At 43.6% G+C, this 26,512-nt stretch overlaps 2 protein-coding genes across 4 annotated transcripts; one reads left to right on the forward strand and one right to left on the reverse strand.

Moving 5' to 3' along the window:
- The first annotated feature begins 1,742 nt into the window (after positions 1-1,742).
- On the forward strand, positions 1,743-7,985 carry LOC132832771 (zinc finger protein 271-like). Of its 3 annotated transcripts, none has more exons than XM_060850905.1 (2): positions 1,743-2,519; positions 3,842-7,985. In XM_060850905.1, exon 2 carries the CDS (start codon positions 4,260-4,262, stop codon positions 5,646-5,648), a length of 1,389 nt encoding a protein of 462 aa, XP_060706888.1. In that variant the 5' UTR covers positions 1,743-2,519; positions 3,842-4,259; the 3' UTR covers positions 5,649-7,985. The 3 variants fall into 3 exon arrangements, with proteins under 3 accessions (XP_060706888.1, XP_060706889.1, XP_060706890.1); XM_060850906.1 differs by having other exon boundaries at positions 3,845-7,985; XM_060850907.1 differs by having other exon boundaries at positions 1,751-1,830.
- A 7,337-nt stretch (positions 7,986-15,322) lies between these two features.
- LOC132832646 (zinc finger protein 239-like) lies at positions 15,323-18,163 on the reverse strand. The gene is made up of 2 exons (XM_060850728.1): positions 17,633-18,163; positions 15,323-15,496 (listed from the first exon to the last, which is right to left on the reverse strand). The coding sequence occupies exons 1-2, from the start codon at positions 18,161-18,163 to the stop codon at positions 15,323-15,325; spliced, it is 705 nt and encodes a 234-aa protein (XP_060706711.1).
- Between the last annotated feature and the right edge of the window lie 8,349 nt (positions 18,164-26,512).

The following is a 26,512-nucleotide window of genomic DNA, read 5'->3' on the forward strand; positions in this document are numbered from 1 at the left end:
GAACAGTCCATCTTCCGCAACTACACTGGCACCACCCCCCACCTTTTCCTCCGCTACATCGATGACTGTATCGGCGCTGCCTCGTGCTCCCACGAGGAGGTTGAACAGTTCATCAACTTTACTAACACCTTCCATCCCGACCTGAAATTCACCTGGACTGTCTCAGACTCCTCCCTCCCCTTCCTAGACCTTTCCATTTCTATCTCGGGCGACCGACTCAACACAGACATCTATTATAAACCGACTGACTCCCACAGCTACCTGGACTACACCTCCTCCCACCCTGCCCCTGTAAAAACGCCATCCCATATTCCCAATTCCTTCGTCTCCGCCGCATCTGCTCCCAGGAGGACCAATTCCAACACCGCACAACCCAGATGGCCTCCTTCTTCAAGGACCGCAGATTCCCCCCAGACGTGATCGACGATGCCCTCCACCGCATCTCCTCCACTTCCCGCTCCTCCGCCCTTGAGCCCCGCTCCTCCAACCGCCACCAAGACAGAACCCCACTGGTTCTCACCTACCACCCCACCAACCTGCGCATACAACGTATTATCCGCCGCCATTTCCGCCACCTCCAAACGGACCCCACCACCAAGGATATATTTCCCTCCCCTCCCCTATCAGCGTTCCGCAAGGACCACTCCCTTCGTGACTCCCTTGTCAGATCCACACCCCCCACCAACCCAACCTCCACCCCCGGCACCTTCCCCTGCAACCGCAGGAAATGTAAAACTTGCGCCCACACCTCCACACTCACTTCCCTCCAAGGCCCCAAGGGATCCTTCCATATCCGCCACAAGTTCACCTGTACCTCCACACACATCATCTATTGCATCCGCTGCACCCGATGTGGCCTCCTCTATATTGGTGAGACAGGCCGCTTACTTGCGGAACGCTTCAGAGAACACCTCTGGGCCGCCCGAACCAACCAACCCAATCACCCCGTGGCTCAACACTTTAACTCCCCCTCCCACTCCACCGAGGACATGCAGGTCCTTGGACTCCTCCACCGGCAGAACACAACTACACGACGGCTGGAGGAGGAGCGCCTCATCTTCCGCCTGGGAACCCTCCAACCACAAGGTATGAATTCAGATTTCTCCAGCTTCCTCATTTCCCCTCCCCCCACCTTGTCTCAGTCGGTTCCCTCAACTCAGCACCGCCCTCCTAACCTGCAATCCTCTTCCTGACCTCTCCGCCCCCACCCCACTCCGGCCTATCACCCTCACCTTGACCTCCTTCCACCTATCCCACCTCCATCGCCCCTCCCCCTAGTCCCTCCTCCCTACCTTTTATCTCAGCCGGCTTGGCTCTCTCTCTCTTATTCCTGATGAAGGGCTTATGCTCGAAACGTCGAATTCTCTATTCCTGAGATGCTGCCTAACCTGCTGTGCTTTGACCAGCAACACATTTGCAGCTGTGATTTTTAACCAAATATTTCTGGAGCAACATGAGTTTCCTGAAATTTGGGAAACTGACCTGGGAAATGGAGGTGACTTTGAGCAGCAGATCAGGTGGGGATTTAAACTTGTCATTGTCCCATCTGAATAAAACCTCAGTTATTACAGCGGCTGTCTCAGTTCCCCTGATAAATGTTTGTCAGAGATTTCTAGTGTGGGAATAGTATTCTTCATCTTCAGAGACTTTCAAACTGACATCACTGTGCGATGTGTTTTACGGTGAGTCAGCTGACTAGACCCATCCCTTCCTTCCGTGGTGGGTGTCACCATTTCACTCAGCTTACGTCGAGGAGGTGTTTCTTGATGCCCATGTCTTTCTGAGGGAGCTCGCAGAGAGAAGCGAGTGGACGTTAAAGAACTGTTTCAGGTACGAGGTAGACCTGGGACTGGATCAACGTGTTCAGAGGGAGTGAATGATCACAATCACCCTTGTACACCACACGCCGCACAATTTGGATAGCCCAGGAGAGGAATCAGATGAAGTGAATGTTGAACCTCGGTAACCAACTCATGGGAGATCTACTCTAACATAACGAGCTCCACTTCATGATCGGAATCATTGGGGCACTTTGCAACTCTTCAAACACGCAGAGAATTTTGTAACGTCACCCCTGCTCCCGTGCACCTCCCTGCTGTATATATGCTGATCCCATCACTGCACATCATCCACTAGCTTGGATGCTGTGGTTCTTCCTCTTCTCATCTGCTGTCACACACATCTGGGGATTCACATGTGACAAGAAAGGATACTACTCCCACACTAGAAATCTCTATCAAACATTTATCAGGGGAACTGAGACAGCAGCTGCAATAAGTGAGGTTTTATTCAGATGGGACAACTACAAGTTTAAATCCCCACCTGATCTGCTGCTCAAAGTCACCTCCATTTCCCCGGTCAATTTCCCAAGTTTCAGGAAACTCATGTTGCTCCTGAAATATTTGGATTGACTGTGAGAGACGTCAATCAGAGAGTCCACCCACTCTGCCCATTGTCTCCTCTTCCTCTTCCAGAGCTGGTTCACTTCCTATAGGGACTGAAAACCAAGTGAGGAGATGGTGAGTGAAGGAGCAGCTTTTATACAAATTGTATCCCATAATATCCACACCAAACTTCAGGCAGTCTGACTATCCTGTGGGTAATCAGGGGTGGAAATGTCCCTTATGCTGTGTGAGAAGATCCAGCTGAGAGAGCTGTTTACTCGGTGCTTTGTGTTGAACTGTGTGACTGGAGCTGTGTGTTGGATATTGAGTGTGTTTATTGGAAGCATTTCCCTCTGATTTCCAGGCTGCGTTTTGTTGATGGCTCATTCCTGAATATGAGAAGGCGAGGTATCGTTATCTGGAAGGTGTAGAGTGTCAGGATTCTTACTGATTTCCTGTTGTTATATTCTGTGTGTGTCTTGGAACCTGTTATTATCCTGTGGACTGTCAATGGTCAGATCGCTCTCTGTGTTGAGCTCTGAATGTTTCTTGTTTTTACAAGTCCCTCACAAGTCTTCCCACTGCCCTATCTTTGTAAGTCCCTCAGGAAAGTAAACAAAGTAAATATGCATATGTATGGAGTCTTTCCCTGACCTCCAAATGTGCAACAGTTATGACTTTCTTCTTAAGTGTGGTCACTGTTGTAACTTTGGAATTATGGCATTGAATGTGTGCTTGGCATGTTCCCACAAACAGCAATGTGATCATGATTAGATAATCCAATTTTCAGTGGTGCTGATTGAAGTATTAGTATTGGCCGGGACATCAGGAATGACTCCTCCGTTCCTCTTCACCTCTCACCAGCTGAATGGAATCTGATTTGATAGAAAGAAATGTCTGATGTGGAGGCCCTCTTGTGCTGCAGTGGTAGTGTCACGAACTGTATACCAGGTTGCTCGTGTTTAGGTCCCACCTGCTCCAGAGGTATACAGTAAAATCTCTGAACAGATCGATTAGAAATGTTTGATGCACTGTTTTGTTCTGTTTCCTGATCATTAAAGTTGTCTTGTGGAACTGAAATCAGCTTGTTGGTTTGAAGTAAAAGCAAAATATTGTGGATGCTGGAAATCTGAAATAAATTTCTCTGCTGTAAAAAGTTAACAGGATTGGCAGCATCTATGGCAAGAAATAGAATTAATGTTTGAAGTCTGATATGCTGTCAGACCTGTTGTGTTTTAGTGTGGACTAGGTGTTGTTCATGAAAAGTGTCACAATTGAATAACATTGAATAGCAAGTTCATCCCCATCTTCTCAAGAGAAATTAGGGATGATCTGGCAATGCCAGTGACCCCCATATCCTCTGAATGTATAAATGTAAAAAAACTGAGGAGTCAGTCCCTTCAGCAAAGGAGCCAAGAGAGTTGGCATAAATCATGTTTTCTTTTCCTGTTTCACAGTAGGATTGCAACGTACTACACCAGAGAATACAGAGAGGATAGATTCTGACCATCACCCAAGGAACATCTGTGGGAAGACATTCAGTCACTTCACAGTATTGCTCAACACAGAGAAGGTTGGGCAATGAAACCATCATTTGGAAATTGGTCGGATCAGGGGAGCTTTGACATATCATCAGATCTGAAACTGGTCAGTGGTGTGGAGCCTTCCATCAGAACCAACCTTTCTGAAGGTTTGACTGTGGATGATCAGTCAGTGTGAGGCTGGGAAGAAGTGTGAGTGGCTCCAAGTGTGGTGAGAGCATCAATCGTTCATTGAGCCTCATGAACCACTGACTGATTCCTACAGTGGAGATGCTGTTCAAGTGTGAGGTGTGTGAGGACGGCTCCCCAGGCTTAGAAAATTCCTTTGTCTACAATGTGCACTGTTGACTCCAATAGTATAAAAGACAGCTACATGGAAGAGAAACCCTTCAAGTGTGATGTGTGTGATCGGGCTTTCAGACAGTCATCGGTATTTGTAAACCACCGCCGCATCCACACTGGGGAGAAGCCTTTCAAGTGTGAGGAATGTAACAAAAGCTTTGCACGGTCATCAGGCCTGGTTAATCATCAGCCTGTACACACTGGGAAGAAACCATTCGCATGCAAGGTGTGTAACAAATCATTCTCATGGTCATCAGACCTTCGCACACACCAGCGCACTCACACAGGGGAGAAACCCTTCACGTGCGAAGTGTGTGACAAATCATTCTCACAATCCGGGAACCTCCGTACACATCGACGCATTCACACAGGGGAGAAACTGTTCATCTGTGAGATATGTGAAAAATCATTCTCGCAGTTAGGGAACCTCCGTACACACCAACGCATTCACACTGGGGAGAAACCATTCACATGTGATGTGTGTGACAAATCATTTTCCTATTCGTCGGCCCTCCATGTTCACCAACGTATTCACACAGGGGAGAAGCCATATATCTGTGATACGTGTGATAAACCATTCTCACAGTCATCAAAGCTTCTTGCTCACCAACAAATTCACACAGGGGAGAAACCATTCAAGTGCGAAGTGTGTGACAAATCATTCTCAGATTCATCAACCCTACTACTCCATCAAATGATTCACACAGGAGAGAAACCATTCTCATGTGAGGTGTGTGACAAATCATTCTCACAGCTAGGAAACCTCCGCAGACACCAACGTATTCACACAGGGGAGAAAGCATTTATGTGTAAGGTGTGTGACAAATCATTTTCTGACTCATCAACTCTCCTGCTCCATCACAGCATTCACACCGGGGAGAAACCATTCACGTGCAAGGTGTGTGATAAATCATTCTCACAGTTGGGAAACCTCCGTAGACACCAACGCACTCACACAGGGGAGAAATCATTCATATGTGATGCACATATCAAATCATTCTCACAGTCAATGCACCTTCACAGATATGAACACATTCACACAGGGGAGAAACTATTCAAATGTGAGGTGTGTGCAAAATCATTCTCTGACTCATCAAGCCTTCTGCTCCATCAAAGAATCCACACAGGGGAGAAACCATTCACATGTGAGGTGTGCAACAAATCATTCTCACAGTTGGGAAACCTCCGCAGACACCAACGTATTCACACAGGAGAGAAACTGTTCACGTGTGAGCTATGTGACAAATCATTCTCCGCCTCCTCAAGCCTCCTGCTCCATCACAGCATTCACAATGGGGAGAAACCATTCAGGTGCAATATATGTAACAGATCATTCTCACAGCTGGGGAACCTCCACAGACATCAACGCATCCACACATAATGCGCGTGACAAATCATGTTCTTGAGTCATCAAAGTTCTGTGCTCTTCAGCAGATTCACATGTAAAAATCCTTCCACTAGTGATATGTGTGACTGAACATTCCTGTGGTTACAGAACCTCCTACTTACTCAGGATTTCCACGAGTAGAATCCATCAAGTGAAGTTTTGACAAATTATTCTCAGTGTCATTCAAAACTACCAGCACGTTCATAAAAGCGGGAAGCCATTCACAAGTAATGAGTGAATTCTCAGATTTATTGTTCCTATGCAGATACCAATGCGTTGACACGGTGTGAACATGTGCAACAAATCATTCTCGTTGTCAGATATCTACAGTCACCAGTGCATTCATACAGAGGACAAAACATTCCTGCGCAATTTGTGCAAAAACGTCTTGTTCTAATCATGAAATTTCCTCCTACATCAGAGACATTACTCAGGAGTTACCATTCGAGTGTGAGGTTTATGATGCATCCTTCACAATGTCTTCTGGAACACCGCAGGGTTCACACACCAGAGTAACTTGTGACCAGACCAAGTGTATCTCCCGGTCAGTCAGTGTACAGGGGAGAATCCTTATTTGTCGCAAGTTCTTCACATATTTGCTGGAATTCCTGGAACATCAGTGAACCCAAATGGGAGTTACCTAGCCAAGTTCTTGCCCAATCTGTCTTCAAGAGTAAGAACCTGTACACAATCTGACAGTGCAGGATGTTCAGCGGTTTTGGGACACAGAATAAGAAGTATCTTTCATTCCCATCAAACAACTAGTGACAACAACACCAGCATTGTCCAGGTCACGAGGTGATTTTTTTTTGCCTCCTTTGGATTTTCAGAGGCTACTTTTTCATTCTCATTAACTCATTTATTGTGATTGAGTTAAATAGTTACCCTGTGTATCTGTGTTGACATAAAAAGTATTTGGACTCAGATGGAAGCAAAATTAGACTAATTCATCAGTATCCTCAATAATTTTCAACATCTCTAAGCTTAAAGCTACAACACACATGGAAAGCTGTAATTTCATCAATGCTACTGTATTTAAACTTGCACAATAGGTATACGCTTCCAATAGTGTTTTTTTCTCAGAATAATTGGCATATACTGACAACATCTTAAACAACATTCTGCAGACAGTTCATATGTTTCCATCACATATGCACAACATGTGAATACTTTAATTGGGTAATTAGTACCCTTTCTACTGCGAGAAAGTGAGGACTGCAGATGCTGAAGATCAGAGTTGAGAGTGTGGTGCTGGAAAAGCATAGCATGTCAAGCAGCATCCGAGGAGCAGGAGAATCGACCTTTTAATCAGGAATGATGAAGGGCTTATGCCCTTTTCACTGAATCTCAGATTTAAATTTAATAAATGACATTGTATTCGTTGAACAAATACAGTCTTAAATTAGAGATTCTACATTCACTTACATGTAATTCATTATCTCAGTTATTCCAACTTTTCCTGATTCCACTTCGCAAAGTGTTATTCTGTCTTTAGGTTTTGAAACTTCATTTTGTTATTAGTTTAGGGAAAATGTGCATTGCCAGGCAGGCCAGAATTTAATGTCCTTCCCTATTTCCCTTGACAATGCGATGCGTAACCACCTTCTTGAGCTGTTGTAGTCTAATTGTGTAGGGAGCCCACAGTTCTGCTTTCCCTTTGGAGTCTCATTCTCCTTTCCCTGCTCTTGCAGCCCATTCCTCCCTTACCTGCAGTTGCATCTTCCCTACCCACTTTTCCCACTTATGCAGCCTTCCTTTCTTTTCCCCACTCTTGTTGCCCCCCCCCACCCAATATTTGCAGCTCCCTCTCCCATGCAGAATCCTTCTCTCTTCCCATCACATGTCCTTATGAGTGAACCTATCAGAAGTAAGCACAGGATAATGTAAGCCTTTGATTGGAGAAGCAGCCTGTCAATTTTGCATACATGGGGCAAGAGTGGTTGCTCCAATGAGGAAATTTTCCCAGGTGATCTGATGACTTTTGGGGCAGAGCCCCAGCATGGCCCCTGTGTATTTTGAACATTTGTGTGTTAGTGAGGTGAGCCAGCTCTCAGGAGTGGGTATGGGTTAGAATCAGATCCTGCTTCAGTTGGTGATGTGAATTACAGATAGATCCTCTTCAGGTGACAGATGTTTGACGAATACCATGGGGAATGTTTGTACTGTCCTATCTGGGAGGACAGCTATCCTGTGTATGGGGAGGGAGTGGGGGTGGGTCTCTACAGATTTGAGCTCCCTTGATCCATCATACCCTTTTGTAATAATGGAGTGTTATGTTCACCTTATACTCAAAGATTCATTTTCTGTTCTGGGAAAGGGTTGAGTTATTTTTTAAAATAATTTGCAGTTTTGACTGATTCAAAGTTTGGTGTAAGCTCAACATGGCGTAGTTTGTTCATTTATCAATCTTCTGAATAGATTTATAGATAAAAATAAATTCATTTTTAACAACCCAAACCACATGATTAGTCAGCATGGTGTGTTCCTATTCACTGAAACACACAGGATACGACAGTAAGGCTCCTGTACTCTGCTTTTAGTCAATATCACTGTGAGCTGGATACTTTCTCCATCAGTGGGTTTATAATTACCAGTTCACAGAAAGCAGAATGATGAAAGAAAAGACTTGCAATTATGCATCAACTTCTACAAACCCAGGATAACAAAAAACACTTCATATCCAATGTAGTGGAGTCACTTTTAGTAGGAAAAGTGGCAGTGAATTAATGCACAGCGAGATGAAGGGGTTTAAAGCTCAGCATGAGAGAGTGGAGGAAATTTTCATGATAAAATAGGTGTAAAGTCACAACAAAACAAACTCAGAAGTTAAAAAGCCATACATGAGAGGTAAGATTTGGAAATATTCAAGAGTCGCATCTCAAGGAAAACATAAGCTCATCTAGTAGGACAGGGTGCTAGCCAGGGACCAGCGATAATCTTGTTAAGCAAGGTGAATATTACTACTGACCAAAAAATGAAAGGGCTCCTGTGGTGCAGTGGTAGTGTCTCTACCTCTGAGCCAAAAGGCCCAGGTTTAAGTCCCATTTATCTGGAATACCATCTCTGGACAGGTTGAGTAAAAACTGGTCTTTAGATGAAGAGTGTTTCAAGTTTCAGGAACAGAGTAAGTACCTAGTAAATAATTAATATTTAAAACTGAGGAAGTAAATGGAAGCAGAGTAATTTAAGGTAACTTATGGCATAGCAGCAATTCCTGTCCGATGTGGGAAATCAAGGATATATCCAGCGTTCAGTGTGACTGCATGTGGAGGAAGTTTCCCCAATTGCAGCTACTAGAAATCTGTGTTTCAGATCTGGAGTCGGTGTGGAGTCTCTACAAGGCTGAGATCTTTGATAACGTACAATGAGGAGGTCACACTGCAGGTAAAGAGTGCATGGGCAGAAAAGTAATGGGTAACCACCAGACAGTTTAAAAGAAGAAGACAGGAAATACAGGAGTACCATAGGGCCATGTCCTTCTCTGAGAGTACTTCCGTTGTGGATACTGCATGGGGAGATGGTTTCTCAGGGAAGTGCAGTGAGAGCAAAATCATGAAACCAGGAGTGCTGCAGATTTCAGGCAAGGGGAGCGGGCTGGAGGAAGCAAGAATGAAAAGGGATACTATTGCAAGGGGAACTGATAGATGAAAGCAGAAGGGTCATTCTCAGGATGCCAGTTGGTGACAAGTGGTGTTTGGCAAGGCTCAGTGTTGAGACCACAATTTTTCACTTTATACATTAATGATCTAGATGAAGGAACTGAGGTCATTCTGGCTAAGTTTGCAGACAATACAAAGATAGGTAGAGGGACAGGCAGCATTGAGGAGGCAGGGAGGCTGCAGAAGGATTGGGACAGATTAGAAGAATGGGCAAAGAAGTAGCAGATGGAGTACAATGTATGAAAGTGTGAGGTCATGCACTTTGATAGAATACAGGCATGGACTATTTTCGAAATGGGGAGAAAATTCAGAAGTCTGAGGTGCAAAGAGACTTGAGAGTTCTAGTCCAGGATTCTCTCAAGCTAAACTTGCAGATTGAGTCAATAGTTAGGAAGGCAAAAACAATGATGGCATTTATTTTGAGAGGACATGAATATAAAAGCAGGGATGTACTTCTGAGGCTCAATAAGGCTCTGGTCAGACCACATTTGGAGTATTGAGCACTGTTTTGGGCCCCATATCTCAGGAAGGATGTACTGGCCCTGGAGCGTGTTCAGAAGAGGTTCACAAGAATGGTCCCAGGAATGAAAAGTTTAACATATGAGGCACTTTTGAGTACTCTGAGTTTATGCCTGATGGAGTTTAGAAGGATGAGGGGGATCAAATTTAAACATGCAAAATAGATTACTTACAGTGTGGAAACAGGCCCTTCGGCCCAACAAGTCCACACCGACCCGCCGAAGCGCAACCCACCCATACATTTACCCCATACCTAACTACGGGCAATTTAGAATGGCCAATTCACCTGACCCGCACATCTTTGGACTGTGGGAGGAAACCGGAGCACCCGGAGGAAACCCACGCAGACATGGGGAGAACGTGCAAACTCCAGTCAGTCGCCTGAGATGGGAATTGAACCCGGGTCTCTGGCGCTGTGAGGCAGCAGTGCTTGCCACCGTGCCGCCCACTAAAATACTGAATAGCCTGGACAGATTAGATGTTGGGAAGATGGTAGGAGAAACAAGGACCTGAGGGCACAGCCTTAGAGTAAAGGGAAGATCTCTTAGAAGAGAGAAAAGGAGAAACTTCTCCAGCCAGAGAGTGGTGATTCTGGAGAATTCATTGCCAGAGAAGGCTGTGGAGGCCAGGTCATTGAGTATGTTTAAGATGGAGATAGGTTCTTGAGTATCAAGGATTATGGGGAGGAGAAACTTATCAGCCATCACTGAATGGTGGAGCAATCTCGAGGGGCTGAATGAAAATGGCCTAAATTCTGCTCGTATGTCTTCTGATCTTATGATTCTGTAGCCACAGATATAATACCACGATGCTGCCTCCCTGGAGCCATGGTTAAGGATCTTAAAAATGGCTTCAGGGCATTCTGACGGTGGTATCAGAACAGCCAGAGGCTATGGTCCATGTTCAGAACTTAGAAATTAGGAGTAGAAATAGGCAATTCAGCCCTTCAACCCTGCTCTGTGATTTAACAAGAACATTGTTGGTCTCAACTCCACTTTACTTTCTGCTCCCGATAGCCCTTTATCCCATGATTCATCAGAAACATATCCATTTCTTTCCTGAATCTGTCGATTGATTCTCCCTCCACTGTACTCTAGGGCAGTGATTTCCACAGATTCCCAACCCTTTGGGAGAAGTCGTTTCTCCTCATCTCAGTTTTGAATCTACCCCCTCTCACTCTGTATCTGTGGCCTCTTGTTTAGGCTGTCCCAAAAGGGGGAACATCTGTTCAACATTTCTCTCATCAATCCTCTTTAGCATCCTATAAACGTCAATCTTCTGAATTCCAGTGTGCACAAGCCCAAGTTATTAGACTGCTCCTCATATGACAGCCTTTTCATCCCTAGAATCAACTTGGTAAACCTCCTCTGAACTGACTCCAGGGTCACCATATCCTTCCCCAAGAAAAGAGACCCACACTGAACACTATACCCCAGACATAGTCTCACCAACACCTTAAATAATTGTAAAAACATGTACTGAGTAACATCAGTGCTCCACAAGTGCCAGAAACCAATGTTCTCAAACAATTCAGGATTTAAACTCTGTCCCTTGATATTCAATAATGTTACCATCACTGAATATCCCACTACCAACATCCTGGAGATTACCATTGGCCAGTAACTGAAATGAACTAGCCATATAAATACGGTGGCTACAAGCAGGTCAGAGGCAAGGAACCCTGCCGTGAGTAATTCACCTCCAACTCTGAAAGCCTGTTGACCATCTACAAGGCACAGGTCTGGAGTGTGCTGAACTACTCCCCATTTGCCTAGATAAGTGCAGCTCCAATAACATTCAAGAAGCTTGACACTATCCAAGACAAAGCAGCCCGCTGGATTGGCACTCCATCCACAAACATCTTCTCCCTTCCCCACTGATGCTCAGTAGCAGCAGTTTGTACAAGATGCACTGCAGAGTTCACCAAAGATCCTCAGACAGCAACTTCCAAATCCACATTCACTTCCATTTGAAGGACAACAGCAGCAGGTTCAAGTTCCCACTCACCATCGTGACTCGGAAATATATCGCCGTTCCTTCACTATCGCTGGGCCAATATCCTGGAATTCCCTCCCTAATGGCATTGTGGGCCAACCCACAGCAGGTGGACTGCAGCAGAACAAGAAGGCAGCTCACCAGCACCTTCTCAAGTGCAACTAGGGACTGGCAATAAATGCTGGCTAGCTAGTGACATCTATGTCCCATGATTGAAATGAATGAGAAAAAAAACATAAGAAATGGGAGCAGGAGTAGGCCACTGGCTCATCGAGCCTGCTCCACCATTTAATAAAATCATAGCTGACCTTATCATGGACTCAGCTCTACTTACACACTCGTTCGCCATGGCCCTTAATTGCTTTACTGTTCAAAAATCTATTTTTGCCTTTAAAACATTCAACTGCTTCACTGAGTAGGAAATTCCAGAGATTCTTCACAACCGGGTGAAGAAGTTCCTCCTCAACTCAGTCCGAAAGCTGCTCCCCCTTATTTTGAAACTATGCCCCGGAGATCTAGTTTCACCTGGCAGTGCTTCTACTTTATCTATCCTCTTTGTAATTTTATATGTTTCTATAAGATCCACTCCTCGTTCTTTTAAGTTTCAAAGAGCATAGTCCCAGTCTACTCAATCCTTCCTCAACTCCAGAAGCAACCTAGTGAACCTCCTCTGCACCCCTCCAGTGCCAGTACATCCTTTCTCAAGTAAGGAGAGCAAAACTGTGCACAACACTCCAGGTGTGGCTTCACCAGTGCACTGCAGCATCACCTCTCTGTTTTTAAACTCCATCCCTCTAGCAATGAAGGACAATATTGCATTCGCTTTCTTAATTCCCAAATGCACCGGCAATCCAACTTTTTGTGATTCATGCACAAGGGCACCCAGATCCCTGTGCACAGCAGCACACTGCAGTTTTTCACTTTTTAAATAGCAGTCCACTTTGCTGTTATTCGACCGAAATGGAAGACCTCACATTTACCAACATTGTACTCCAACTGCCAGACGTTTGCCCACTCACTTGATGTATCCTGCTGCGGTAGTCACTGAAGTTCAGAAGAAAAGTGAATCTCACTGAAATGTATAATTTTCTGTAGGAGAGACAGGATGAAATAATGATGTTTCCCTTGGCCGGGATGACCAGAACACATGGTCATGATCTCAGGATACGTGGTCGGCCATATCAGTCTGAAATAAGAAAACATTTCTTCACTCAGAGGGGCTGGACATTTAGAATTTTCTACCACAGAATACCATGGATGCCAAGTCACCGAATCTCTTCTGGAAACAAATAGTGGCTAACGTGTCAAAGGATGGGGGACCAAGAATAAGGCATGACCATGTTAAATAGTACAGTCGGCTCATTGGGCCAAACTTCAGTTCCTAGGTTCTTTGTCAAACATTTACCAAGGGAACTGAGACAGCAGCTGTAATAAGTGAGGTTTTATTCAGATGGGACAATGACAAGTTTAAATTCCCACCTGATCTGCTGCTCAAAGTCACCTCCATTTCCCCGGTCAGTTTCCCAAGTTTCAGGAAACTCATGTTGCTCCAGAAATATTTGTATTGACTGTGAGAGACGTCAATCAGAGAGTCCACCCACTCTGCCCATTGTCTCCTCTTCCTCTTCCAGAGCTGGTTCACTTCCTATAGGGACTGAAAACCAAGTGAGGAGATGGTGAGTGAAGGAGCAGCTTTTATACAAATTGTATCCCATAATATCCACACCAATCTTCAGGCAGTCTGACTATCCTGTGGGTAATCAGGGGTGGAAATGTCCCTTATGCTGTGTGAGAAGATCCAGCTGAGAGAGCTGTTTACTCGGTGCTTTGTTACTCCAGCTTTTGCAACATCTGTTCCGTTTTCATTTCACATTTCCAGCACTGCTTTTTTATCCTTTCGGTTGCGTTTACTCACAACACTGGATGAAAATCCCAAAGCACAGAAACACTTGGTCAAGATTAGACAGCATTCCGAAAACACAAGAATCACCCGGCCTGACCTGGACACGGAGCACATTAAATTTTAAGGAAAAACCTTTGCTCCTTCCTTCTCCTGCCGAGATTTCTAACCTCTGTCAGCTCTGTAAATGGCTGTCTGCTTCTAGAATTTAATCTAGCATGTCTTTCATACAAACTCAACTACAACGGGAGGAGAGACTGACGTTTTCTATGAAATTCCTTCAATTGTATTCCATTGGTCATGAGTCTATTTATAGTGTCTGTTGAGAAAGCAAGGCAAGAGAATGTATTTTTGATTAAAAAAGCTTTACTTCGCTTCGCTTGTCCTCACCTGCTGCAACCTGCCAAGTTATAAGAAACTATCTTTATCACTGATAGCCAAGTTCCCCTTCGTTGAAATCCTCATTCGCATCTTCTTTGGTTCTGAACTCGAATATTCAACTTGCTCTTGGCTGTTCTCCCATATTCTGTTAACTTGAGGGCATCCAAAGCTCTGCTGTGTGTCTTAACTTGCAGCAAGTCCCATTTCGTGTCTAACTGATGTGGTCACTGACTGATGTCTGGTCAATTAACAGCTTGATTTTAAAATTCTAACTCTCTGACCCCCTCCAGCCCCCACAACTCTTCACATTTCTAAGCTCCTCCAACATCTACCTGACATAATGTTTGCTGTGTTCTAATTCTGATCTCTTGTTAACACTGTTATAGTTGAAAGAGATCAGAAAAGAATTGCAGGGATGTTGGCAGGTAGAAGGTTTGAGCTGTAGGGAGAGGCTGAATAGGCTGGGGCTATTTTCCATGGAACGCCAGAGACTGAAGGGTGACCTTATAGAGGTTTACAAAATAATGGGGGGGGGGGGCATGGACAGAATGAAAAGCCAAGATCTTTTTGCTAGGATAGGGGAGTCCAAAACTAGAGGGCCTAGATTCAAGGAGAGAGGGAAAGCTTTAAAAGGGACCTGAGGGGCAACTGTTTCATGCAGAGGGTGGAGCACGTGGAATGAGCTGCCAGAGGAAGTGGTGGGTGTTGATATAATTACAGTTTGTGAAAGGCATCCAGATGAGTATATGAATAGGAAAAGTGTTGAAGGATAGGGGCCAAATGCTGGCAAATGGGACTAGATTAAGACGTCTGGTTAGCGTGGATGAGTTGGACTGAACAGTCCGTTTCCGTGCTCTACATCTCTATGACTGTTACACAGGAATCACTCGGCCTGAAGTGGAGAGAACTCACAGAACCAGAAGAAAAGACAAGTGCCTTGAAGCATGTGGTGTGGAAAATGGATACTGCCCAAAATATTTATTTCATGGTACATCAGAGGTTAGATAAACATGACAAACCAGTTAAAAAGAGAATGACCAAAACTTGTCACTTTTATGAAAAGAAAAATAAATTATATACACTGTTTACAATATGATCCACATATATATTTTATCATGAAAATTACTACAGATCAAAAAAAAACTTCAGTCTCTTCCAATTTTGTCTGTCTCTGCACAGCATTACTCCTATAATCTTTAAAGCGCTGGGCCTTCTTAAGACATGCCAGTGAATTGTTGGTTGTTCATCTGGCGTCTGCTGGCTCCTGAGGTGACGTTGCCTGTTTGGAGACTGTTGTTGCTGCTGATTTGTTGGCAAGTGGTTGACCTCTGTAACTGATGGTCGTTCAGTTCCTCAGTCAGTGAAAGCAGACCTGTCTCATCAGCTAACTGTGTGAAGGAGCAGCTTCTCCCGTTAGGGATAGATGTCTTCAGGCATAATGATGCATCTGACTGTTCAACTGCAGTGTGTACACCTCAGGTGACAGCTTCAGAACACCCGTCCCCAGTTGTTAAGTGTGCTCACATTTGGTGAGTGCACTGAATGTTGGCACTCTGAATAGCTCCCAACATGCAGTTCAAGCAACAGTTTGGCAGTTTCCATTGAAAGGAAATTTAGCCAATTTGCACTTGGATTTTGTTACACTTCTTAAAAATCACATGGGATTCAATGTTACCGGCTAGGTCATCATAGAGATGTACAGCACAGAAACAGACACTTCAATCCAACTCATCCATGTCAACCAGATATCCCAAACCAATCTAGTCCCATTTGCCAGCACTTGGCCCATATCCCTCCAAACCCTTCCTATTCATATACCCATCCAGATGCCTTTTAAATGTTGCAATTGTACCAGCCTTCACCACTTCCACTGGCAGCTCATTCCATACATGCACCATCTTCTGCATGAAAAACGTGCCCCTTAGGTTCCTTTTAAATCTTTCCCCTCTCATGCTAAATCTTATGCCCACTAGTTCTGGACTCCCCCATCCCAGGGAAAAGACTTTATATTTTTATCCTATCCATGCCCCTCATGATTTTATAAACCTCGATAAGGTCACCCCTCAGCCTCTGACGCTCCAGGGAAAACAGCCCCAGCCTGTTCAGCCTCGCCCTAAAGCTTAAGTCTTCCAACCCTGGCAACATCCTTGTAAATCTTCTATGAACCCTTTCAAATTTCACAACGTCCTTCCAATAGGAAAGAGACCAGAATTACACATAATGCTCTAAAAGTCACCTAACCAATGTCCTGTACAGCTGCAACATGACCGGTAAAGATAACAAATGTGTCAGTGAACCAGCTGGGGGGTAAGTTCATGGGGGGTAATTGTTGCATGTTTATCAGACTAGTTCTTTTAAATTCCAAATCTTTACTGAATTCAGATTTCATCATTGACCATGGTAAGAATTGAACCCTTGTCCTCAACATGTTTTGATTATGAGGAGTGACAGAACCATTCTACCACTCCTCCACTGCCAATCCTCTGGTGTGAATGGCTTTTTAATTATTGAGTATTGCAGCTGCATTGTGACATTTGTTGCAGATGAGACGATTTTCCCTGCCTTCAGGCAGTGTGCTTCCTCCTCTCAGATTGCATTGTACACATCTGTGCTGAATTGAGGGGACTTTTTTTGACAATCCTTTGGCAACTTTTACCTTGGCCTTAGCCTTTCCATTTGACTGCAGTTGTGGAGGTGACGTGTGGTGCTAGATTTTCCAACCATTCATAAATGTCTGAATTCTTCAGTCGTGAATTAAGGTCATTCTCATTGATCATAACGTCAGGAATGTCATGATGACTGAAGTGTGCTTTCAGACATTCTACAATCTCACTGGGAGTCAGTGACATCAGCTGCTCTAACTCTCCGCGGTCTGAATAATAGTTGACTATGAAATAATCAGTTCGAGTGGGAGTGAAGAGGTCTATTGCAAGTTTCATGCATGGGCTGTCTGGGATGTAATGAGTCATGAGCAGCCCATTGTCTTGTTTAATTTGATGTTCATTACAGCACTGCACTGGCTGATGTGGTCCTTCACCTCACTGCTCATACATTCCTCAGACTAGATTCAATTTCTCAATGGTTTGTGTGCGATGTGCTTCAGGATCTCTTTTGAAATAATGATGCTGCTTCCTTTGTAAAAGATACCACCTTGAGTGATTCTTTTATCTTTGTCCAGTTCTCTCATACAGTCACAGGGGTGTCTTTGATGGTTTCAGGCCATCTTTTCATTCCAAACTGTTGTAACATTTGAAGAGTTGCATCACATTGTGTAGTTTCCCTAATCTCAGAAAAAATGTATATCAGACTCAATGTCTCTAATGATGTCAGAGCATGTCATACAGTTGCTGGATAAATTTGGAAGATTCCATACTCTACCAGCATCAACTTTCTTCCCAGAGAGTTGGTGACATACATCTGCTTCCCTTACTTGTTATATACTTCAGATACTAAATGATTTCCCCCCTATGATTACATTGGTGTGCACAGAGTTTCAATGACGTTGAGAATGATATGTCACAAACCTCGCACTTGAACAGTTTCTCCCGAGTGTGATTGCGTTGGTGTGTGCGGAGGTTCCCTGACCGTGAAAATGATTTGTCACACATCTCACAAGTGTATGGTGTCTCCCCTGTGTGAGTGCGTTGGTGTTCACGGAGGCCTGTTGACCGTGAGAATGATTTATCACAAATCTTGCACACAAACGGCTTTTCCCCTGTGTGAATCTGTTGGTGCCTGCGGAGAGCAGATGACACTGAGAATGATTTGTCACAAACTTTGCACATGAACGGTTTTTCCCCTGTGTGAACACGTTGGTGTGTGTGGAGACCTGATGACTGCGAGAATGATTTATTACAAACCTGACATGTGAATGGTTTTTCTCCTGTGTGAAACCTCTGGTGGGTCAAGAGGTGTGAAGATTGGGTGAAAGCTGTCTGACAGACCTGACACCTGAATGGTTTCTCCCCTGTGTGGATCCTCTGATGTATCAGGAGGTGGGTAGACTTTACAAAAGCTTTATCACAAACTTCACACTTGAAGCGTTTCTCTTCCATGATGTTGTCTTTTCTTAAAAGCTGATGTGGTCCTTCACCTCACTGCTCATACTTGCTCTTACATTCCTCAGACTAGATTCAATTTCTCAATGGTTTGTGTGCGATGTGCTTCAGGATCTCTTTTGGAATAATGATGCTGCTTCCTTTGTAAAAGATACCACCAACAAATGCATCGTGTGTTAAAAGAATTATAGGACACTTGGATGTTCGATGAATGACTGAAGCTCTACCATACTTGGAGCCACTCACACTTCTTCGCAGCCTCACCCTGACCGATCACCCACAGCCAAACCTTCAGAAAGGTTGGTTCTGATGGAAGGCTCCACCCCACTGACCAGTTTCAGATCTGATGATATGTCAACCCTTCCTGATCCAACTGATTTCCAGACGGTGGTATCACTGCCCAACCTTCTCTGTGTTGAGCAATGCTGTGAAGTGACTGGATGTCTTCCCACACCAATGCAGTTGTTTGTCAGGCGATGGTCAGGATCTATCTGCAGTGTATATCCTCTCTGTATTCTCTGGTGTAGTACAGTGCAATCCTTCTGTAAAATAGGAAAAGAAAGCATGATTTCCTCCAACTCCCTCTCCTCCTTTGCTGAAGGGACTGACTCCCTCAGTGAGAGACTGTTCCATTGTGATTGTCAGTCTGCTATTCCCCCGTATTCTTTTCCTTTTTTCTCAGCTGACTGTCCCACATTCTGGTTCCAGCAGGGACAATGGATAGTGACCAGGAACAGACAATATAGCTCCTTTCCTTCTACCATCCAGACCCCATCTTCCCAGGTACCATGAGGATAATTATAAAGACAGTCAGGCAGAATGTAAAATGGGCTGTCAATTCACTGTGAGCTCAAGTTGTGTTGGCAAAGACCAGATTTACCTGTGAAGTTATTAAAATGTTATTATTGCATAACAGGAAAAATGATAAAATAAACCACACCAAGCAGTCTAAATAGAACACACAGTTTGAAAGATCTTAAACACACAGCAAAGTTTTCACCTGCACCATAAGCCATCACTTTACAGAATCAAATGCAAAGAGATCTGTCTCAAATCTTTAAATGTAATTCAGCTGGCATTTCTTCTTACTTCAGTGCCAATAAAACTGAAAGCTTATAGGCTGTAAATAAACTGCAAGTTTTGAACTGACCGTTCCTGGTCTGCTATTTACTCAAACCAACTTTCTACTCAAGAGGGTTTATTCCCTGTGTTTCTGACTTCAGCTAGTCTCTTCAAAACTGCGTAAAAACATCAATAAGGCTTGATTGTGATAAACCAAAAACACGTTGCTGACCCTTAATGTGTTTACACTCTCAGCCCTAAATACATTACAGAGCAATAGTTTGCCATCAACAGTGCAGGGGTTCCCTGTTCTCTGATACATATTGGATGAGATCATGGTTCTGGAAGGATTGACTGACCCTTTTTTCTCACAAATGTAACAAACGACCATTTGGTAATGGTTTGAAATCCAAGTTCTAAAAGTTATGTCAGAAATATAAATCACACAAATTTCGTCAGAACTGGAATATGGCATTGAGGGAGATGGTCAGCTCATATGAATGAACATGCTGCAGCAGCAATCTCGAAAGAATGCCGAACAGTTCTATGTCTCTGTTCACACCAAAGCTGTAGAAAGTTGAAACTTAACAACTGAAATAAATGACAAATCAATGGTTAATACTAAATTTGAGATTTTTCTTCATCAAATGTTAAATGGATAGAGGGAAGGGCAGGAATATGGAGTCAGATTACAGATGTAGAGTCGTAGAGATGGACAGCACGGAAACAGACCCTCCGGTCCAACCCGTCCATGCCAACCAGATATCCCAACCCAATCTAGTCCCACCTGCCAGCACCCAGCCCATATCCCTCCTATTCATATACCCATCCAAATGCCTCTTAAATGTTGCAGTTGTACCAGCCGCCACCATATCCTCTGGCAGCTCATTCCATATATGTACCACCCTCTGCGTGAAAAAGTTGCCCCTTAGGTCTCTTTTATATCTTTCCCCTCTCACCCTAAACCTATGCCCTCTAGTTCTGGACTCCCCGACCCCAGGGAAAAGACTTTGTCTATGTATCCTATCCATTCCCCTCATGATTTTGTAAACCTCGAAAAGGTCACCCCTCAGCCTCCGATGCTCCAGGGAAAACAGCCCCAGCCTGTTCTGCCTCTCCCTGGTAGCTCAAATCCTCCAACCCTGGCAACATCCTTGTAAATCTTTTCTGAACCCTTTCAGGTTTCATAACATCTTTCCAATAGGAAGGAGACGAGAATTGCATGCAATATTCCAACAGTGGCCTAACCAATGTCGTGTACAGCCGCAACGTGACCTCCCAACTCCTGTACTCAATACTCTGACCAATAAAGAAAAGCATACCAAACACCTTCTTCATGATCCTATCTACCTGCGACTCCACTTTCAAGGAGCTATGAACATGCACTCCAAGGTACCTTTGTTCAGCAACACTCCCTAGGACCTTACCATTAAGTGTATAAGTCCTGCTAAGATTTGCTTTCCCAAAATGCAGCACCTTGCATTTATCTGAATTAAACTCCATCTGCCACTTCTCAGCCCATTGGCCCATCTGGTCCAGACCCTGTTGTAATCTGAGGTAACCCTCTTCGCTGTCCACTACACCTCCAATTTTGGTGTCACCTGCAAACTTACCAACTGTACCTCTTATGCTTGCATCCAAATCATGTAAATGACAAAAAGTAGAGGGCCCAGTACCGATCCTTGTGGCACTCCACTGGTCACAGGCCTCCAGTCTGAAAAATAACCCTCCACCACCACCCTCTGTCTTCTACCTTTGAGCCAGTTCTGTATCCAAATGGCTAGTTCTCCCTGTATTCCATGAGATCTATCCTCGCTAATCAGTCTCCCATGGGGAACCTTGTCGAACGTCATACTGAAGTCCATATAGATCACATCTACTGCTCTGCCCTCATCAATCTTCTTTGTTACTTCTTCAAAAAACTCAGTCAAGTTTGTGAGACATGATTTCCCACGCACAAAGCCATGTTGATGATCCCGAATCAGTCTTTGCCTTTACAAATACATGTACATCCTGTCCCTCAGGATTCCCTCCAACAACGTGCCCACCACCGAGGTCAGGCTCACCAGTCTATAGTTCCCTGGCTTGTCTTTACCGCCCTTCTTAAAACAGTGGCACCATGTTTGCCAACCTCCAGTCTTCCGGCACCTCACCTGTGACTCGATGATAGAAATATCTCAGCAAGAGGCCCAGCAATCACTTCTCTAGCTTCCCTCAGAGTTCTCTCTCAGCATGGTGCAACGTGCCTTACATACCAAATGGCCAATTCTTATCCTGTACACTGAATTTAGCAACAAGGCAAGACTCCCTCAGCATTGCTGCTCCTAAAAGACAATATTCTCTTGAATGACATGAATAAATCAGTCCACAGGGTAATAACCGGCTCCCAACACAAACAGAAAGATCTGAACAATAGCAAATCAGGAAGAATCCTCTGACACTCTGCACATGTTAGAAAACAACACCTCATCGTCACATATTCAGGAATGATCCATTATCAAAACTCAGCCTGGAAATCAGAGGGAAATGCTTCCAATAAACACACTCAATATCCAACACACAGCTCCAGTCACACAGTTCAGCACAAAGCACCGAGTAAACAGCTCTCTCAGCTGGATCTTCTCACACAGCATAAGGGACATTTCCACCCCTGATTACCCACAGGATAGTCAGACTGCCTGAAGATTGGTGTGGATATTATGGGATACAATTTGTATAAAAGCTGCTCCTTCACTCACCATCTCCTCACTTGGTTTTCAGTCCCTATAGGAAGTGAACCAGCTCTGGAAGAGGAAGAGGAGACAATGGGCAGAGTGGGTGGACTCTCTGATTGACGTCTCTCACAGTCAATCCAAATATTTCTGTTAAAAATGACGCAACGCCAGGTTATAGTCCAACAGGCTTAGTTGGCAGCACTAGCTTTCGGAGCACTGTTCCTTAATCACAGCCCATGATGAAGGAGCGGCAATCCGAAAGCTAATGCTTCCAATTAAACCTGTTGGACTATAACCTGGTGTTGTGTGATTTTTAACTTTGTACACCCCAATCCAACACCTGCATCTCCAAATCTAAAAGGGATTCACACAATCTTCAGGCATAGTGAAATACTGATGCATTCACACAGTAGCTAAACAATTTAAATGAAAGGTGTGCAACAAATCATGCTTAGTGTTATGGAACCTCCAAACACACTATCACAATCTCACAGGGGAGAGGCCATTCAAGTGTAAGATTAATCTGGTCTCCCTGCTATTGGAAGGATGGTTGTGAAACTTGAAAGGGTTCAGAAAAGATTTCCAAGGAGGGTTTGAGCTATGCAGAGAGGCTGAGTAGGCAGGGGCTGTTTTCCCTGGAGCGTCAGAGGCTGAAGGGTGACCTTATAGAGGTTTATAAAATCATGAGAGGCAAGGATAGGGTAAATAGTTAAGGTCTTTTCCCTGGGGTGGGGGAATCCAGAACTACAGGGCATAGGTTTAGGGTGAGGGGGAAAGATATAAAAGGGACAACTTTTTCACACAGAGGGTGATGCATGTATGGAATGAGCTGCCAGAGGAAGTGTGGAGGCTGATACAATTACGACATTTAAAAAGCATCTGGATGGGAAGATGAATAGAAAGGGTTTAGAAAGATATGAGCCAAGTACTGGCAAATGGATCTAGATTAGGATATCTGGTTGGCATGGATGGGTTGAACCGAAGGATCTGTTTCTGTCTGTACATCTCTCTGACTCTTAAGTCTATAAGCCTCCAGAGGATTCATTCAGTGTGAGAATTCAGTGTGAGATGTATGAAATATTTTGCTTGGTCGTCATATCTACTGATACACCAGAGGATTCACATGGGAGAAACTATTTAAATGCAGGCTGTGTAACAAAACTTTCACCCTCTCATCGATGCTTGGAAATTGTCAAGCCACTCACATTGTCGAGAAACCATTCAGGTGTGAGGTCAGTCAGTGTATCTCCTGACACACAGGCAAAACGGAGAAGTTTTTGTAGTGGAGAGGATTATGGGATTGGTAGCTGAGCTAGACAAATCATCATTGGAGATGAGAGTGGAGAGAACAGTTGATGTGAATCTGAGAAATGTAAGAATGGTGTAATCCCATGAGTCTGCTACACTATTTGATTGTGGCTAATCCTTAACTTTATCTACCTGCCTTGTCTATGTAACCTTTTAATCCCGTCCCTTGCCTAACAATAAATCTCGTGATCTCAGTTTTGACAGTTCAAATTGACCCCCAGCTTCAACATATTTTGTGGAAACAGAGTTCCAGATTTCCTCTTCCCCTTTTTGTGAAGAGGCCTTTGTTGATATCACCCTGAACAGCCACACTCTAATTTTAATGCTTAACTGCTGTGATAAAAGATTATGATATGTTATCATTTGGATTCTAAAGTTGAAGGAAGTAGGTTTTTGGTTTTAGTCAGTGAAGGTGATTTGTTTGTATTTAAAGAGGTCAGAAAGTCATTTTTCAAAAGTGAGGTCAAAATCTCATTTTCTTGACTTAAGCAAAATGATCAGCCAAGCTACATGGGGAGTTAATTGTCACAGTGTTTACAAAGTTGAATTTTAACAACAAACAGAAAAACAGATGGCCAGGTGCCACAATCTGGTGTCAGTTGAAAACAAAACATTTATACCAGCAAAAGATGGTGTTCAGTTTGATATAGTCTCCAGGCAATCAGAGCTGGGAAGAAGGCTCCAGGCAATGTGAGCTGCTTTAAACTGTTCAGCAGTTCCTGAAAGTTCAGTGAGGAAACGTCAGTGAGTTAGCTGGTGGCTTTGTTTCTTGGGAAGAGCCAGTACTGGAGGGAATAATATCTGCTGAATGGACAGCAGGTCCAAGGAAACACGTATAACAATGTCAGTTGAATAAGAATTTAAAAAGTTAAGATGGAAGTCATACTTCACTGAGGTTGAGTGTAAAGGATATCACAGGGAAACAGGTTTGAACCTTACTCCTGCTCTTCAAACTAGATAAAGAGAGAGTTATGTTTCCTTTTCTTTTGTGTGATAACCTTATGTCCTTTTGTTAAAAGTTCATTGACAACCTTAAGTGAATATGACTGACCAGCATGGTAATCAAGTTGCAAAAAATTAAACAAACGATCACTGAAGCCAGCTTTCACTCTGGGATCGTACATGCCAATCAGCTGAGATCATAATAACCTCTTGCTGTAGACTCTCCCACCAGAAGAATAATTTCTCTCAAACATCTCAATCAACTCATTCAATCAACTTAAACAGTTAAATTAGATTACTCCTTAATTTTCTACATTAAAGGTAATACAAGCTTAGTCTGTGCAACCTGTCCTCATAGTTTAACTCTTTTAGCCTCAGGAAAATTCCAGTGAATTCATGCTGCACTCCTTCCAAGGCCAATATATCCTTCCTGAGGTACGATACCTAGAACTGAACATAGTTCTCCAGATATAGTCTAAATAGAGCTCTGTAGAACAGGAACATAACTTCCACAAGGACAGTTGGTTCAGGCGAAAAGTTGTGGCTTATCTTTTCTCTTTAGGATGGTCCTGTATAAAATAGACAAGCAGGAGGCTGGAAGAACACAGCAAGCCAGGCAGCAACAGAAGGTGGAGAAGGCAACGTTTCAGGTATAACCCTTCTTCAGGACTGGTTTTGACAAAGGACAGCAGGACTACTGTCGATTGATGTGGTCAGTCAATTCTGATGATGGATGGGTTAACCAGTTGTGAACAAGATACACTCAAACCTTCACCCTCTGGATTGAGAAGCAGGAGAATGGACAGGTAAAGAGAGAATAAAGGTAGTTTTGGCAATAAGGGTGTAGAAGGCAAATTTGAGAGAGTGGTTAAACTAGGTTGAGTGATTCGAGAGTTTTGTGGTGAGTGGAGGGACAAAGGGCAGAGAGTTGGGAATGAGAAAATGTGAAAGTTTTCTCTGAGATTCTTTTGTAAGGTGATCCAGATTTCAAGTACATGATAGAATCAACCCTGCTTTAGTTGGTGATGTGAATTATAGACAGATTTTCTTCAGCTGACGGGTGTTTGACTAATACTATGGGAATGTATGTTCTCTCCTGTCTGGAACGACTCCGGTCCTGAGTATGGAGAAGGAATAGGGAATGAATCTACAGACCTGAATTTCTTCAGTCCATCACACCTCAATGTCATAGCTGTGTGATGTGTTCATCTTACACTCTTCGAGAGCTCATTTCGTGTTCTGTGAAATATCTTAAATCATTTTCAAACACTTTGCTACTTTTGTTGATTCAAAGTTAAAGATAAATATGTTATTGTTTGTATGTTGTTGTATTGATCTTCTGTTTTAACTTATAATTCACAAGAAGTTTATTTTTAGCTTAACCCAGTTTAACCAATTTATCAGCATTGTGTATTCCTATTCACTGAAATACCTAGGATCCTACAGTAACGGTCCTTGACACCAATGATTTCAACTAGTGTTGTGATTGAAATTGAGAATTATCCAAGTCTACCAAGAAATTTTGTTCTTGGATTTTGTTACAAGCTCAGCTCACAGATTATTGACCGGGTAGTCCATCCATCTCTTATAAGCAAACATATTTAGTATATCAAGAGTTTGAGAGAACAAAACATCAAACAAACCCAATGTCTGACCAACTATGTAACCTGGCTAGTAATCTGTTATCTGAGCTTGTAGCAAATTCCAAGAAGCCCCATACCATTACCGAAACCTTAACCATGGAAAAAAAATTATAGGTGTATTCTGAGGAACTGACCTGCAAAAGAGATCGACAATATGAAAAACAGGTGCAAAACATCAAAATCCCTAGAGGAGGGTAGGATGTGCAGGGAGGAATTCAAGAAAGCAATTAGGAGAACAAAAAGATGGCATTAAAAAAATGTTGGAAGGCAAGGTTAGGAAGTATCTGAGATATTAATGGGACAGGATGGCCGAGTGGTGTTATTGCTGGAATGTTAATCCCGAGACCTAAGTCACATCCTGGGCACTTGGATTTGAATTCCACCATGGGCAGATGGTGGAATTTGAATTCATTAAAAATCTGGAATTAAGAGTCTATTAATGACCATGAATCCGTTGTCGGAAAAAAAACCTATCTGGTTGACTCATGTCCTTTAGGGAAGGAAACCACCATTCTTATCTGGTCAGGCCTACAGTTGACTCCAGCCCCACAGCAATGTGGTGGTTTCTTAATGAGTTAACCCTTATCTAATTACCTCTGGGTAATAAATGCTAGCTTAGCCAGTGAACCCTTGTCCTGTGAATGAATGAAAAAAAATTCTACAAATTCATTAAGGGG

The sequence above is a fragment of the Hemiscyllium ocellatum genome, chromosome 35 (genome assembly GCF_020745735.1).
Source record: "Hemiscyllium ocellatum isolate sHemOce1 chromosome 35, sHemOce1.pat.X.cur, whole genome shotgun sequence".
NCBI classification, from domain to species: domain Eukaryota; kingdom Metazoa; phylum Chordata; class Chondrichthyes; order Orectolobiformes; family Hemiscylliidae; genus Hemiscyllium; species Hemiscyllium ocellatum.

What these genes read in the sequence shown, in the direction of transcription:
- LOC132832646 (XM_060850728.1), bottom strand. Translation starts at nt 18,163, where the DNA reads ATGGAAGAGAAACGCTTCAAGTGTGAAGTTTGTGATAAAGCTTTTGTA. An exon ending in AGAAACTGTTCAAGTGCGAG is followed by an intron (nt 15,497 to 17,632) that starts GTTTGTGACATA and finishes TCCTTCACACAG; the next exon opens with TTAGCTGATGAGACAGGTCT.
- LOC132832771 (XM_060850905.1), top strand. Translation starts at nt 4,260, where the DNA reads ATGTGCACTGTTGACTCCAATAGTATAAAAGACAGCTACATGGAAGAG.